A 17,561-nucleotide genomic window follows, 5' to 3' on the forward strand; every position below is an offset into this window, starting at 1 on the left:
TTATAATTTTAATATTATGCGGACGCGTATTTGTTTTATCAAAAACACGTTACACAATCACATCTAAAAATGATTCCTGTATTACGTATACAATTAACTTATTCTTTGTATTAAAAATAGTAAATTTTTTTTACACAAACATGTTTATAACTTTGTTTACATATTTTATTAAATTTTTTTAATGTGAAAAATGTAAATATATATTATATTATATATATATATTAAAAAAATCTATCCTGCTACGCAAATATATATCTGACTATTAATAATTTAATACTCTGCTACGCATAATTATATCTGACTATTTAAAAATTATGGTATCAAATAAGCAATAATAAATCTCACATAGGAAAAATTTTTATATGTTGGTTAAGCAAACTCAAAACCTACCTTTATATATATTGTTCGGGGTCCTGTTGAAGCTTCTTCAGGTATAAAAAGATTTTCTTAATGCTGTTGTATATTTAATTTAAGTCGTCCACATTTCTCTAACAAAAATTTACTAACCATTATCGAACGTCCATTTCCTTTTTTGTGTAATGGCAATTCTTCCGATTTCGCCCATACACCCCCGTTTTCCATCATTAGAGTAAAAAATATATTCATCAAGAATTATCTCTTTATTATCAGATTCAAGTATTGGTGGTATTCGTTCCATAGTTTACCTTCATATTTCACCATATACTTCTCATAACTATAGATTTCATCTAGAAAGGATTTTCGATATTCAACAACATCAGGGCGTTCATGACCATCATAATAAATACCACCTTAATATTTAAATAATAAGGTTATTTTTTTGTATAACAATATGTTAATTAATCTTCTTACCTTACTTTTATGATTAAAAAGTATAATTAAGAACATTTAACCATCGTGCCGCAGTTTTCATGCTGATGGTTTTTTTTTTGTTATTCCAGAATTTGCAAGCAATTTTTGTTCAACGAATTCCTTAAACTTCAATGGAGTGGTTGTTCTACCTTGAGATCAAATCCATATATGGCATTCTTCTGCTATATCTTTATCATCTATCAATCGTATTGTTTTTTGATGCTTTCCTTGATGGCTTACTGGAAGACGATTATACTGAAGCCAAAAATTTGCCCAGTATTAAATTAATCTTGCTCTATATGGTGCACAATCAATAAAAATCAACTGTGCAGCTTCTTTGCTGGCTTTCATCTCTTTTTAAGATCAGTCTTTAAATTTTCGATTCTTTCACCTACATCAAGTTGATTTCGTTCTTCCTCATCCATATCATCAAGAACGTCTTCAAAATCATCCGGTATTGGTTTATTATTCATGAAAGTTGATATTTTTATGGTTTCTTTTGCAGCTTTTGTAAAGGAGCCATTTAGTCCATATTTATCAAAATAGGACCCCAGACATCACATATATAACTCATAACTGATCTGCATGAATTTAAGTACTTTTTGCTCCTGCTAAAATAGACCTAATTTGCTAAAAATCAAATTAATGATCATCGTACTTTCTCCCCCGTTGGGCTCTGCCCATTTTTTCCTATGAAGTTATGAATAAAAAATATGAGGATTTTTTGCCTTGAGTGATAGTAAAAAGACTTTTTGACGTTATATGAAGTTATTACCGAGGTCTTTAGTTTCACCCGAACTCCTTACGGCTTATATTGAGTTAGAACCGTTATCATGAGTCTTGGAGTTACCAATAATACTGTAAGATGGCAGTTCTATACAAACGTTCCCCTGGGCTTTCTGAAAGGTTGAAAAGTAGTGCGTCTTGGTTCCTACGCCTTTAAAGTCTAACTGGCTAAGTGGTTCGCAGGCCGGACCGGTATTTCTTGGAAGGAGCTCCTGACTAACGTATTTCTTGCTAGTTGATGTTGTTAACTGGGGAGTTAGTCTTCTAAAATAAGGAGACGGAGTTGAGGTGTATGTTTGGTGTTTTTTACTCAGGTTTTTCTCATTGCACTTCGAGTTTTCCTGAGGTTTATGTTTTTATTTTTTGCTTTTTGTTTTTCTTGGTCATTTTTTTGGTGTAACCTTATTTTCTTTGGGGGTGGAGGGATACTGGAAAATTTGATCGTCATGGTGGCTTGGTGTTACAATTTCAAAATCAATGATCATTCGGGTGATAAGGGGTGACAGGTTGGGTACCGCAGTTTTTGTAGTATGCCGATCATGGTGGTCACATGTTGGACTATCATTGGATTGACTTATCTAGGTAGATCTTAGGTCGAAGAATCATTTGCAATGAGGTGGGTGTCCTCTGTTTGGGATCATTCGTAATGAGGTGGGTGTCCCTTCGGGGATTGCACGACACTAAAAAGTTCCCCATCGGCTGGACTGCACGACACTAAAAAGTTCCCGGAGGTCTTTGTGAAATAGGTTTGTTATCTATAGTATGTAGTCAAATAGGGGAAATTGAATTTTATGCGTTTCTGATAGTGCTAATGGTAGCTCGGAGGTTCTTTACCGATTCTAGGAGTGGGTACGGCGCTGGATGGGTTACGTATAGCATAGTCGACTTTACCCATTTTGAGATATATTTGGGGGAGTAGCCGTAGTTATTTATATAGAGAGGGTGGGGTTTTTAATCTTAGCTTTTCTTATATGTAATTTTGGAAGATTATTTGTTCTTTGTTTTTCTATTAGTTCTGCACTTGTTGCGGTGCTTTTTAGATCACTCTGTGTTTCTCTAAAGTCACTTCGGCATTAATTAATAAAATTCAAGCTCAAGCTATGTTTACCTAAAAATCAAATTATCACATTTCAAATCTATACTAATTTGCTAAAACTCAAAATATAAGTTAATTGCCGATCCACGAATGAATCGGACCTAGTGATCGGCAAAATCAAATCTCCACTTCCAAAAAAAGTAAAGTCGGTCAATTTTTAGCCAAACCAATTAAATTTTTTTTAAAAAAAAACTTAGAGATTAAATCTATTTTGTAAAAATATAAATTTAAGTATTTCAAAACTCAAAATTTTGCAAATTGCTTTTAAATATCATCAATTAGCGAAATTTTAGTAAAAATTATTTATCATTTTTTTTTCTAATAAAAGTACTAGCAAGAAGTCTCAAAATTCACACATATATACTTTGGACATATATTAATAGAATATTAAAAAAAAATGATATAATAAATGTAAAAATATTTCCTATTTTAAGGTTAACTAACAATAATCCATTTTCCCATTTTTAATGCCTATATGAAACTTTTATAAATCAATCTTTAGGAATTTAAAAATGGTAATTTTATCTTAAAATATTAGTTCTAAACATATTTAAAGCATTTATTTTCAAATTATTAAGTGAAAAAAATTTTCGGTTTTGTGTCGATGGTTACACAAATTACGATTTGAAGAAATTTAAAGTTTATTGGTGAAAGTTTGACTTTTTTAAGAGTTATTTTTGATACTTTAATAAAATAAAGCAAATGTCAAAGTTTTTTCATTAAAAATTTCAATTTATTTGATTAAAAATTGGTGGATATTCCTATATTGGAAATGCAGATTTAAGGGGTGGTCCGATTGGTACATGGATTACGAATTAATAATCTTTTTTTTTATTATCAATAAAAAAATAAATAATTAATATAAATTAAACTGCCAATTTTTATAATTAAAATATGTAGATTATAAATTTATAAATAAAATAATAATTAATAAAAATAATAAATTAAATAAATAATTATTAAAAAATAAAATGTTGCGAAACTAAACGGACGGTTTTTGGCCCGCATTATGCTTAATTATGGCCGGAATTATACTTAATTTTGGCCAAAATATGACCCGGACCCCGAAACTAATATTTTTAAAAATATTATTTATAAAGTTAAAAACAAAGGATAAGTTAAATTTAAAAAAAAGTACCAATTTGCTCAAATATAAAATATGACTTTGTAAAATCAATACAATTTGCTAAAACTCATAATTATGACTATTAATTAATTTTCAATCAATTTGCTCTATCTAAAATTATGAGTTTAACCTAATTTTGATTGAATTTGCTAAAACTCAAATGTGAGTTATATATGTGATGTCCGGGGTCCTATCAAAATATGTTGATTTTTTTATTTTTCCAGTAAGATATGGTCCATGTTTTTTTTTCCAAGTGGGTGTTATCTGACCAGGTTAACTCAAAAGATTTATCTTCAAAAGCTTCTTTTTTGTTTAATAAACTAAACTCTTCATCCCATCCACTGTTATTTTCATTACCCCATTCATCACCTAATTCATCACATCCATCAGATAGCTTTGGTCATTTTGTAAACTTCCCGTTATTGTCTCATATCTGCTCTTTTCCTCTAGTTTTTCTTTTAGATAGACGAGTCATTGTTGTTGCGTGAGAAAATTAATCAAAAAAATGCCATTTTTATATGAAATTCACGTAACACTTATCCTGATCACCAGTCCGAAATTTTCCATTTTTCCATATAGATTATATGATTTATTCTCAAACTTTCAGACTTAATAAAATTAAATTTTTATATTAATTCTTAAAAAGTAAACTGATAGAAATGTTTAGCATATGCTATTCTATTAATTTATCAGTTTAAATTTGTATTTTACTGCTTAATTCTTAATGTATAAAATTTTAAAGTCACATGATATTTTTGTGGTTTATAGGTGACGCATACCATACCTTTAATTAAAATATTAATTTTATTACATTTTTATTGTACAAAATACTATATAATATACAGTAAATTGGAAATGAGTATTAAAAAATTTTTATTTAATGTTATTATACTATAATTTGGTAAATATTTCTTTTAAATTAATATAATTCTTAGCACTTACTATATATGTTAAAAATTGGTATCTTAACTTAAAACGTAAATATCTCCAGATCCAGTGATCCAATCAGCAAGCTCTTTTTTTGTTCATATAGACCAGATCAAGGGCTTTCCGATGAGCCTAAATTTATAAAAAATGGATCAGTAGATCCTAAGATATTTGCATTTAAGTATGTTAAAAAGTTTGTACCTCAACTTTAAATGTAAATATCTCTGGATCTAATGATTCAATCGGTGAGCTCTTTTTTCGCCTATAAAATCCAGAACAAGGGCTTTCCAACGAGCCTAAAATTATAGAAAACAAATCAGTGAATCTTGATATATTTGCGTTTAAAGATGGTAATACAAACTCTGACATAAAATAATTATTTTTATTGAATATCTATTATGATACCATCTTTTATATGATATTTTTATTATACTTTTATAAACATTTATAGCTATTAAGGCTATATAAATTTTTATTTTACTTTATATTTTATTAAAATATACTTACTTTTTAATAATATATGTTAAAAATTCCATATATATGAGAAATGGGTTTTTTATTTTAATAATTTAAGTTTCGCAAATGTAAATTTTTGTTCAACTTATTATTTAGTCAAGTGATCATCAATCAGATGATTTTTTGGTATTACAAAACAATTTTGAGTAATGAAAATTATGAAAATCAATTCAATAACTCTTTTTAATGCAGAGTAGACAAATCAGCCAATATGTATATTTAATATTAAAATACTTTTTTTAGTAATAATTTTAATATACCTCTTTGGATTATATAATACAAATACAATAAATAAATATTTTGCATATCAGTACCTGATATGTGTAAGATTAATTCAGTGTTACATATCAGTGACTAATCATTTAGATATCGGGAATCTGATTTTTAGGCATATTTGATATGTTACATATCAGGTACCCGATATGTAATAAATGTCCGATATGTATCTGATTAGTCCCTGATATATAGGTACTCAATATGTACCCGATAGTATCAATTTTGACTAGTGCTATATATCAGTTATATAACTTATACTTATCAGCGAAATTGAATTTTTGAATTATGTATGATAGACATAATTAAAATGCCGTAATTCACCATAATTATATGTTTTATTAGTAAACATTTGTACTGACGTAATTGTTTTTGGCTATGCCATAATATTTTGACATTGACTTTTTAATTCTACTGAGAAGTATAATATGACTAATTGCAGTTTAACAATCAGTAAATAATCAGCCATCTGCCAATTAGATATTATTAATTATCAGTCATTAATCAGTTATCAGCAGGTCAAATTATTGTCAATCAGATACCAATCAATTATGAAAATTATAATAACAATGTATACTTATATTATTTTATATTACATAAGCTAACAAAGGATTTATTCTAAATAATAAACAATTTTATTATCAATTATTGTATTAAAACATTTAATAATTCTTCTAATTACCCATTAAAATAATTACTAATTACTAATAATTGATATATTATACAATTTGATATGATTTAATAGAACGATATATATAAACTCTGAAAATTTATCATTAACTATATATAATGATATATAACTGTATGTACTAATTAATATATGTAAAATTTACAAAAGTAAAGGAAGGGAAAGTTTAGTAACTTGATTATTAGTGAGAAATAAATAAATAGATAAATAAATTACTAGAATTATAAATTTAAAAATCATTAATAAAATTAAAGACCTTATTTTTTAAAAAAAAACTTTGCATTACTGACTGTTTTTTTATTCTTCACATCTGTATTTTTGTTGTTATTTTTGTACATACATGGGGCTCTTTTTGTTTTTTTTTCTCATGTCTATTTTCTTTGATATGAAGATATATTTATATCAAGTTTATTAATGCACTCTCATTACACTGCAGAGTGGGTGATCTATTTCTATATTTTATGATGTTGTACATTTATTTTGTATAGAGCTTATTATACCACAATTAATAAACTTTAAAATAAAATAAAAAAAACTTTGCAAATGTATTATATATTTAAAAAAAATGCTGCAACTAAAATTTTATTATATTAATTATAATAAAAAAAAATTGTTTTTTGATTTTGTTACATATGCAGTAATTGTTATATAAAAAGAATTTTTCTATTACTAGATAATAATTATTGGTAACTGAAATTATGACAATCAGTATTAAAAAAATATAGTGACAATAAAAATTGATAATCCATTTTTTGTATATTTTCTTTATATTTAATTCTCGCGATTTTATCACATCTACCGCATGTTAAGCACCGGATAATTGGACGTTTTGGACATTTCATTCAAAACCTGTCCAAAATCGTTCCCAAAACCAAAACCTTTTTTTCATTGGACAGGTTTTGGACAGATCACATGACAAAAAATTTAATTTTGGCCAGAATTATGACTAATTTTGGCTAATTTTAATTTTAGTTCAATTATTAAATTACTTCAAAAATCTTTAAATGTTAATTTTTAATATTATTTTAATTTTACATTAATTTTTATTATTTAATTATATTAAATATTTACTTTTTTAACATTTTAACATTATATTTTCATTTTATTTTTAGTTTCAGTTAATAAATATTAGGACTCTTGAGCAGTTTTAAACTGTCCAAAACTATGTCAAAAACTATGTCCAAAACTGGTTTTGGACGATCCAAAATTAATTCAATTAAAAAAACCAATTAGGCAAGTCCAAAATAACAATAAGATATTCTTATAAATTATAAATGAAATTCCATAATTTTTAATTACTGCTTTTTTTTTTTTGTTAAAATTTTCGTTATACACTCCTCTTATTGTTTCTCATATTTCTTTCTCTTAGAACTATTAAAAGGTGCTTATGAAATCAAAATTATAATTTTGTAAAATTTTGACTTCATCATGTAAATCATTATCTTTTAATTGTTTTTCAAATCTGTATATTGATTCTTATTTCTTATGCAATTTATCAATTATTCAATTGTTGATTCGTTATCTTCATATAGCCAAAGATGTTTTCAGGTTTCTTTTTCATTTCTTTCATTATCAATGAACTATTTTTCTGAAATAATGAAATATAATCAATTTTTATTTTAAATTATTTTTTGAAAAACAGGATTGACCATTTGAAATTATTTTAATAAACAAAAAAAGAGAGAAAATCTATTTTTTTAAATATTTTAAATGAAATATTAATGTACTACATATCCAGATTTTCAGAAAATTCATTATATTTTTTTTTAAAGCTAAATATTATTTATTTTAACAAAAGTCCTTAATTCATCTTTTACAAATTTCAATTCATATTTTGAGTGTTGTAAGTTGGCAGTTCTTTAAGTAAATTTTTTATTCAATATGATCTCTCTTTCGTATCTTTTTGATTACATTGCCTTTAATTAAACTACCAATTAGATTTTCATAAAAATATCTATATTTGATATTATATTAAATATATTATTACTTCTATTTAGAATTACTTCAAACAATTTAAAAAAAAAAGAAATAAAATATAATTAAAATTATTTTATTTTATTTTTAAAAATTATGGGAATTATACAAATTATAATCAAAATTATTATAATTTTAGCCAGAATTATAAGTTACAATAAATGTCATGTGATTTGTAATTTTTATTTATAATTCTGACCAAAATTTATAATTCTGGCCTAAATTATATGTATTTTTTTCTTTCATTTTTCTAAAAGTTAGGGTGAATATTTGAATTGGAATGGTATTACTGGTTAATAAAATACTATATCTTAATAATTTTTGCTAATTAATATTAAAATATTTGAGAAGCTATAGTTTAATTGCAATATTTACCAGGTAATATCTGACATTTAACAAGCCATTAATTCATTTTATCTTTGCAAATCTTGTCAACTCTTGCACTATCTAAATCACAAACAAATTAAGCCAATATCACATTATTTTTAAGAAAAAAAAAATCAAAAAATTTTCATTATTATTCTATAGCCATAATTTGATTTTTAGACTGTTCAAATAATTCATTGATGTCAACAATCTCAGTATCACCTAAAATTAAAATTATTTAGATCAATATCAAATCATAATAATAATATAAAAAATATTATGTATTTTTACCACGTAATTCAGCCTGTCTTCTTAGCAACAATATTTGATCTCTATCATAATTAATGGCAGATAATTGGCATTGTTTTATTGTTCCTATTTTAAAAATTAATTTAATTAATTAATTATTTATTTATTTTGTTTTTTTTTCATAAAAAAAAATGCCTTTACAGATCTCAATAATACCTCCTAAATGTAACACACGTATAAGACACTTTCTCGTCTTTATTTGTGTAATAAAAGTCATTGCACCCCAAACGATATGATAATGATCTCTTGATATTCTAAGTACACCAATATTTGTGAATGGAGAAAAATATTTTACTAGAAATTATGACGAATAAAATTTATTAAATTCAGTATATTGCTAAAGTTACCAAAAAAAAAAATTCGAATACCACTAATGGAAGCTGCAATACATCCAACACCATAATCGCCAAAATTTATTTGTACTGAATTTTTTATAGCAGAATAAACATCACGAGTAGATAAAGCTTCTAGTTTTTGTGAAGGAGGAGAAGATGAGGAAGAAGAGGAAACGTGAAAAGTATCTTCAAATATGACTTCGAATAGGAGCCAACGATTCTTTAATCGAACCATATTAGCAACGTAATCTGTAATGAAATTGTAGATTTATTGATTATCACCTGATAAAGTGAATCATACCGATTGTGTTATCCTAAATCGCTACAATTACCTTCTTTAGTTAAAATTATTACTATTTTCCGGGTTTCTGAAAAAAGTATGAGAAGTTAACGTATCTTTTTTTTTAATGCACACGTGACGCTGTTTATTAATTATAATTACAAAAAAACATAATTAAATCTGAAGACCAACTGCAGATGTGAACATTAAAGAAATAACAAATTTGAACTAGCGTTAGGAATTTAAATTATGCAGTGTAAATAATTTATGCCAAGATATCATAGCTGCCAAATTTGTGATATGCGGTATCGACTGATAATAAATGACCCGTATTAAAATACTATAAAGAAGTTTGATGGATCTTCTCCGTTCCGGAAAATCGAGGATTTTCTCTGAGAGTGCGCATGTGTGTTCAGTAAGTTGTTTCAAACTAAAAATCAACAGACTATCAACAAGATAAGCGATCGACATTTAGACAAATAATATCACAATATTATTACATATTCAACTTTAATCCGTTCTCTAATAATAATAGTACATAACAAATAAAGTAAGCGGACATAAGCGAAGTGTCATTACCTAAAAATATAACACAAACCGAATAGCCGAGGAAGCGAACGTATGGTTTGATTTTACAATCAAAAGATGACGTGATTATGAGTACACCGCAGTATTATTATACGGTAAGGACCGAAATTTACCCATGATTGATTCTTTTAATTTTACCACATGGATTTGATCTACAATTTATTTATTAATAGAAACAAGCGCAGCAATTAAAAGAAAAACACATGCACAATATTATTAATCGGAAAAATAATATATTCAGAGGTACATAGTGTATAAAATAAGAAGGGATCTGATGAATTCAACTTTCGGAGATTCATACATATAAATTTATTATCGGAAATACTAAAACTTTGCTAAAGAAAAATTGCTTAACTAAAAATATAAAATACATTTTTTTTTTACAGATGACTCATTTATTAAAAAAAAAACCTTTTCCCCTGACTAGGAAATAATTCACCGTAACATGAGGTTACAATTAAATAATTTTCCGAAAACCAAAAAAAAGAAAAAATTTAACAAATTTTCATTGTTAATAAAAAATTTTCTATATATAAAAAATTGTTTATATTATATTTACATATTTTAAAACGTAAATAGAGTAATAATTTGTACAAAATAGATATATATACTGTATATATATATATATGTATGTATGTATGTGTGCATGTAATGTATGCATATATATAATATATATACTGTAATATATTATATATATATATTTTTTATACAGTATATAAAAGAGTACATCAAATTTATTAATTATTATTATTATTTACTTACATGGAATTGGATGACGCAACATTACAAAGATGAATTTCATACACATAATTTTAACACGGAGTTAATCCATCAAATTCCTTTCATTAGTGATTCTCATTGCATATAACTCAAAATAACACGCATTATCTTTCTATATAAGGAAGAAAGTTAAGAAAATTTTAACCCAAATAGATCATCACAATGTGTTTTCGGTTGGTCATCTCTTTTAAAAATCCTCAGACACTTAGGGTTATGTGTTGTTTAATTATGCGTTGGAAATACCAAACCCAAACAATGTGTCTTAAAAATGTACCAATCAAATTTAATTATCGGACTATTTATTGTCCAATAATGGAATTTTAGTTATTGATCACATGGCTTTATTATATGTGTATGATCGGTATATATAAAAACATATAACAAACATTTGAAACAATATTTATTATTACTGCGCCGATTTGATTTGATTTCGTATGGAAATGTTTCCTTTTCATTGATTGGTTCTCAATTTTGAAACAATTATTTCTGTAGAAGAAGTCCGCCGGAGAAATTTTTTCTATTTAACGAATATTCTTTATTACCGTATTTGGTTTGAATTTTGATAATTAAATGGTCTTTTTTAAGATACCAATCGATTTGTTTGAAACTTTTTTTAAATAATAAATTTTTTTTTTTTCTTTTTTTATTTTTAAGAAGCGAATGATCGAATGCATATAATGATTTAAGCAATTATTACATTCATTGTTTACTTTGAAAGAATAATGTTAACTGCGGGAAGGTAAAACTGTTTCATTTTTTCTTTTTCGAAATTTCTTATTGTGTGTTTATAATTTGTTTGTGTTTAATTTTGTGCGAAACTTACGAAACTTGCGAAACTCTACGTGTATTGTATTGTTTTGTTACTTTAAAAAAGTCTTTCTTTTTAATCACCTGTTTAATCACCAAGCGGATTTGGATCCGCGTAAAAATAAGAAAGAAAAAATAAAACGCGTTACGCTTTTTCTAAAATCAAATGTAAATTCCGAAGATAATCTCCAAAGAATGACGGATGCATGATTATGATTGTATGATTGTATTATAAGTATTTTTATTTATTCTTCCATTTATGGTTAAAAAAGTAAGTTACTCAAAAAAATTTACCGAATATCTTTTCATAATCATCATACGTTGTTGTTTCAATTTTATTAACCAATACTCCCAACTTGAAATTCTTTGTAATTGGTTATTTTTAGTTTATTTGAGAAATCAAAAGATTTTCACTAAACCCGTATTTGGTACGGTACGTAATTCAATTTTCTTTTTTTGATTCCGATATTTGGTTTCTATTTATATTTCAATATTTGAATTTTTCTTCATAATTTCCTTATTCTCTCAAAATCTTTTTTTTCTCCAGTTTACCTTATTTCTCAATTTCCTTCCAAAAATGGAATTTTTTTTTTCTTCTCTGTTTCAAAAAAATAATAAAAATTTATTTATATATTTTAAAATATATATTAATATATATATTTATATATATAATATATAATATATATTTATTTATTTTTTTTCTTTATATATATATTTTTTTTTTTTTTTTTGTAACAATATAATAATAAACAAAATGATACCCTTTGTTAGATTCATTTACCATATCCAAAAATGGTTTCCGACGTCAATATTTTTTCTTTCATCTGGGATTATCGTTTCGGGACAAAATTCTATGTTGGGTAAACTAAAAAACCTAGTGATCAACTAAATACAACGAGAAATTTCTCTCATTGGTTGAAGCTGAACGTTTTTCGTTTGATATACAAATGTACCATGCTTGTTTTGTGTAGCAACTATTTCGGTTGTGTTTCCTCACCCTGAGTCGTGTTCACCAAACAATTCTGCCTTTTGAGCCTGCTTTTAACCAACGTTCCTGAACAGCAATCTTCTTACTTTGGTTGACGTCTAGAGTTTTTTCTCCTTCAATAATTGCCCTTGCTGGCCCCTACACTTTCCTTTAATCTCTCTATTTCTTATCCTTTCTTTTCCTCTTTTTTTTTAATAGGTCTTTAACCCTTATTAGCATCTTTAATAATAGTTGCTCGACTTTCTTTAGACTTTGCAAGTCTTGGTTTTTTGCAAAAAATAATAAAATAAAAAATAAACCCGGGATTATTTCTTTTCACCATCTATATTCATTTTACCTCCTAATAACCTTCTAATATCTCTTTTACCTTTTACCTTTTCCTCTTTTTATCCCCATCTTCTCCCGAAGTTCTTTAAAAAAAAAAACTAAAGGTGTTGACCTTTTGTAAAGGTATGAAACAAAATTTTCTTTTTATCTTTGACTAGTACATAAATATATACAAAAAATTCGTACATATTTTGTATATATTTATTCGTATATGAGTGTGCGTGTGTGTGTTTGTTTAATGAAAAAAACAATAGTTTCACCTTTTAGTCTAGCGTTCAAAACTTCACATTTGAAACTTGACAAAACTATAAGGCTGGCCAAAATAAGATCTCTGATTTTTTTATCGACTTCTTTGGTCGTTTATATTTGGCGTGAATGCTATAGTTTCTGCAATATAAAGGACAGCTCCGAGTGGTGCGCTGGTTGCATATTGGGTTGGTTAAGTTGTAACAGTAACACTTATATAACCTTAAAACTCGCTATCCTTTATATATATCAGTTAGTCATTTATCCGTCGCACTTTAAAAAAAAAAAATTTTTTTTTTAACCATCGTAATATTGACTGTAGTACATTAACACATCATTTTTGAATCTATAAATACCTCGTCAAACTTTTTTGACTCAAAACATTTTCACAAAAAAAAAAAAAAAGTGTTGTTGTGTTGACATCTACTTCACCTATAAGTAAAACCCTTCTTTCCCTTTTCCATATACATCATCACTTCAGTGGCTTCTATAATTATAAAAGCTTCAATTTATATTGTATAGACAATAGAATTAGATAATAGATTTATTCATTCATTAATTTACAACAAACAAAATTCACACACACACACGTATATATATTTATTATTTATTTTTTTTTTAAAAAAAAAAATATATATCATATATAGTGTATCTAATTTAATACTTGATTTATTTATTTATTTCATTAATAACAGGAATACCAAAAATATCCTTCCTTCATTCTCCATTAGGAAGAACATAAAAAGTCGAGCCTTGCTATTTTGCAACAGGGTTTTCTTTAAAAAAAATTCCTTTTTTTTTTAAAAAAAAAAAAACATTTTTTCAATCCTTCTTTTTAATTAGTAGTATTCTATTTTAAATAACCCCATCATCACACATAAATCGAAATCATGACTGAATATTTATTAAACGAAAGACCCGCCAAAAGAGCCTTCTTAGGTTCCAACAATTCTTCCAACTATTTTGACGAAGATGAAGAACAATATTTTGCTTTCAGTAAAGCATCCGCTGATTTTCCAATGGTTGTGACAAATACTTCATCTATCATGCCAAATCATCAAAATGTCTCCCAACATACTATTGGTGATAATAAAGATGGCAATGTCATGGATTCCTCGAGTTCAGCGAACTCGATTTCAAATAACGTTTCTCATAATATGGCTACTCTTGATGATGTTAAAATGAATACTTCTAATAATAATAATAACAAGGGCACTGGTGCAAATACAACAGACGTCGTCCCCAATGTTAACTGCAAGGCTGAGCCAAGCAGCAAGGAGACCACTGAACTTAACGTTAATAAAATTGGCAAGTCCAACTCTGTCAAATCACCTTCAACCACATCTTCCTCTCAACCAACAACCAACAACTCTCAACCTCCACCATCAACGAATAACAAGAAGCGAACTCGTGCTACCCCCGAACAACTAGCGATCTTAGAAGATACATTTAAAACTAATACCTCCCCAAATAGTAAAGTTCGTGAAGCCTTAGCCGAAAAAGTAAACATGTCCGAACGTTCAATTCAAATTTGGTTCCAAAATCGTCGTGCTAAAATGAAGGCAATGCAAAAACGTGCTCATTTAATGATTAATCAGGATACGATCGGTCATCATTTTATGGCTTGTATACCTGGTTATGGTCCTCATAATTTGTATCCTTTCCGTATGCCTATTCATCAACGTATAGCTTTACCTAGATCTTATAGTGCTAATGATCTTAATCTTAATAATGTCGCACTTGGAATGCGTCCTAATCCAAATACTACTGGACTTGGCATTACCGTACCTCAAGTTCCTCAAGGATTTTGGCCTTCTGGTCCTTTAACAGCTCCAATTACTTCTTTAAATACAAATGAACATTTAATGAATGGTTTTCCTTTTTCGGCTAATCCACTTGTAGCTGCTCAACAACAAACCCAGACTCAACGTTTCCCAATTTCTCCTAGTGCTAGTCCTAATTCTAATTCCATGAATACTGCACAAGCTTTACGTCTTGTAGTAAATCCTAATAATGGTATACCAATTAAAATGAATGGTAAGTGAAATTTTTACACATGAGAGAGATATATATATATATATATATATAATATATATTTATATTAATTATATTATTATTATTCTAGATCAAACATCCGTATCTCAACCTCAACCTCAACCTCAACAGTTCACACCGCCTCAGGAATTCATCACACCAGCTTTTAATAACAATAACAACACATTAGTTTCAGTTATTTCATGCGAGACTCTTACAATAGGAACATGGCGTCGCATTTTAACAATGTCATCTCCCACAGATCTTTTATGTTATTATACCTTACCTCAGAATATATTCACTTATCATATTACTAATGAGAATACTCAATTCAAGATGGAGTTTTCACTTTCTGATATCTTTTCAGTTGAATATCGACCTATTGATGATGTTCATTCACAAATTGCAATTGAAGTCAAAGAATCACCTTCCTTCTATATGGAGTCACCTCATGGTGGATGGAATATGTGTAAAGATTTTACTGAAGATAGACAAGCATCTCGACATACAAGACATGTATTGAAAGGTCGTTCCGCTGTAATGAAACCACAACTTATTAAACTTATGCAAGACGATCCAAACCTTGCTAAAGTTGTAACAATATTTGATACTCCAGCTCCGGCTGATCCATTAAGTCCAGATATGACTGAAGATAATAACAATGTCATAATTAACAATGGTCAAGAGGATAATCACCCTCGTCGTTCATCCTTCCCAGTTAGTGGTTCAATTGCTAATAATTTGCAATATTCAAATTCTCAAAAAGGGGATAACAAACCCGACATGAATCTCTTAAGACAAGCTTGTACACGTCGATCCGCATCAGCTCCATTATCACCGTCGGAAGATAATAAGAATTCTTTGTTAACAGCTCAACAAGATGATGCATTACAAATCAATACTTCAGCCAATTTCCTTAATATGTTTAACAAAGGCGAAATGAATCAAAGTTCTCCGGAATTCTGCTCTTCACCAATGGAATTAAATTCTTCATCTCCATCTACTCCTCTTGATGTATTTGACAATTCTCCAACCTTAATGGATTCATCACCACTTTTAAATCAAGATCCTTTTGTATCTTTACCTTCACATAATTTAAGTAATCTTACCATGGATTCTACTTCAACTTTATTATCCGATGAGCAAGTAGCCGCTGCCATGGTTACATTTGCACCATCAATGACAGGAAATGTATCCGGCGAAGATTTCGCAAATATGTTCAACACAATGAGTAATAATAGTTCAGATACCGCGTCTGACGTGAGTGAATTCTTGACCTTTAATGATACATATGAAAATATTGCCGGTAATGACAATTTTTCTTCCAATAATATGATGAATCTTGATACTTCCGCTTGGGTCGGAGATGTTGCTTATTGCAATTGAGGCAATGATAACGAAACTAATGACGTTTGTAACGTACATTTAATGAACATTAATGATAGTAATTTAATACCTAATATTTTTATTTTTCTTCAAAAATATTAATTAATTCTAAATTCCAATATTACATCTAATTAATTATGTACCACATGTGAACTGATATGCTTTTTTTTTTCCTTTTTTTTCTATGAGGTTGAAACAAATAAAGTTTTCTAAGAAAAACTTAAGAGATATGGATTATTTTAAAATATATTATAACTTTTATACTAAAAAACAAAAAAAAAAATATCGGTCACGGGGATCATTCATTTTTTTTTTAAAAAAAACATCAAAAAAAAAAAAATTTTTTTTCATAAATTCACAACTTTCATTCTTTTTTGGGTTTTAAGGTATTATAAGATGTAATAAGTTACATCTATGATAAATTTTATCTTTTTAGATTTCGATTAGTTTTTTGTGTCTTCTATTGGTGGTGGAATTTGTAGAGCCGCCGGCTTGGCGACATTTTTTTTTTTTTTTTTTTAAAAAAAATATATATATAATTTTTTAGCGAAAAATAGTTTTAGTTATATATTAGACTGCCGATAGACAATTATCACAAAAATTTTCCTTTTTGTTATTACCCGTCATTTCCACCCTTTCCCTTATGTATATTATGATAAATAATTTTTTTTACGCCTCTTTCTTTTTTATTGTATTGATTTACATCCCACTCACTTTTTTTTCATTCTTTATTTTCCAACTAGCTTGGAAAACAAACAAAAAACATTGAAGATAAACGTTTCTTTTTCTTTTTACTTACCAATCAAAAAATTTTTTTTTTATTTAGTAAATTATTATTATTACTTTTAATTATTTTTCATTAAACAAAAAATATAACTTTTTTTATTAAAAAAATCCA

General features: G+C 27.1%; 3 protein-coding genes across 3 annotated transcripts; 1 reads left to right on the plus strand and 2 right to left on the minus strand.

Moving 5' to 3' along the window:
* Positions 1-369: 369 nt before the first annotated feature.
* On the minus strand, positions 370-658 carry OCT59_025072 (uncharacterized protein; the record flags this gene model as incomplete). Its single annotated transcript, XM_025326560.2, has 2 exons — positions 370-425; positions 508-658. The coding sequence occupies 2 exons, from the start codon at positions 656-658 to the stop codon at positions 370-372; spliced, it is 207 nt and encodes a 68-aa protein (XP_025175620.2).
* A 7,620-nt stretch (positions 659-8,278) lies between these two features.
* On the minus strand, positions 8,279-9,978 carry OCT59_025073 (uncharacterized protein; the record flags this gene model as incomplete). Its single annotated transcript, XM_025311050.2, has 7 exons — positions 8,279-8,467; positions 8,593-8,805; positions 8,875-8,958; positions 9,049-9,186; positions 9,261-9,476; positions 9,560-9,595; positions 9,954-9,978. The coding sequence occupies 6 exons, from the start codon at positions 9,976-9,978 to the stop codon at positions 8,735-8,737; spliced, it is 570 nt and encodes a 189-aa protein (XP_025175621.2). The 3' UTR covers positions 8,279-8,467; positions 8,593-8,734.
* A 2,741-nt stretch (positions 9,979-12,719) lies between these two features.
* On the plus strand, positions 12,720-16,978 carry OCT59_025074 (uncharacterized protein). The gene is made up of 3 exons (XM_066136018.1): positions 12,720-13,120; positions 13,939-15,280; positions 15,369-16,978. Exons 2-3 carry the CDS (start codon positions 14,134-14,136, stop codon positions 16,661-16,663), a joined length of 2,442 nt encoding a protein of 813 aa, XP_065991847.1. The 5' UTR covers positions 12,720-13,120; positions 13,939-14,133; the 3' UTR covers positions 16,664-16,978.
* The last annotated feature ends 583 nt before the right edge of the window (positions 16,979-17,561 follow it).

The sequence above is a fragment of the Rhizophagus irregularis genome, chromosome 5 (assembly GCF_026210795.1).
Source record: "Rhizophagus irregularis chromosome 5, complete sequence".
Lineage (NCBI taxonomy): Eukaryota > Fungi > Glomeromycota > Glomeromycetes > Glomerales > Glomeraceae > Rhizophagus > Rhizophagus irregularis.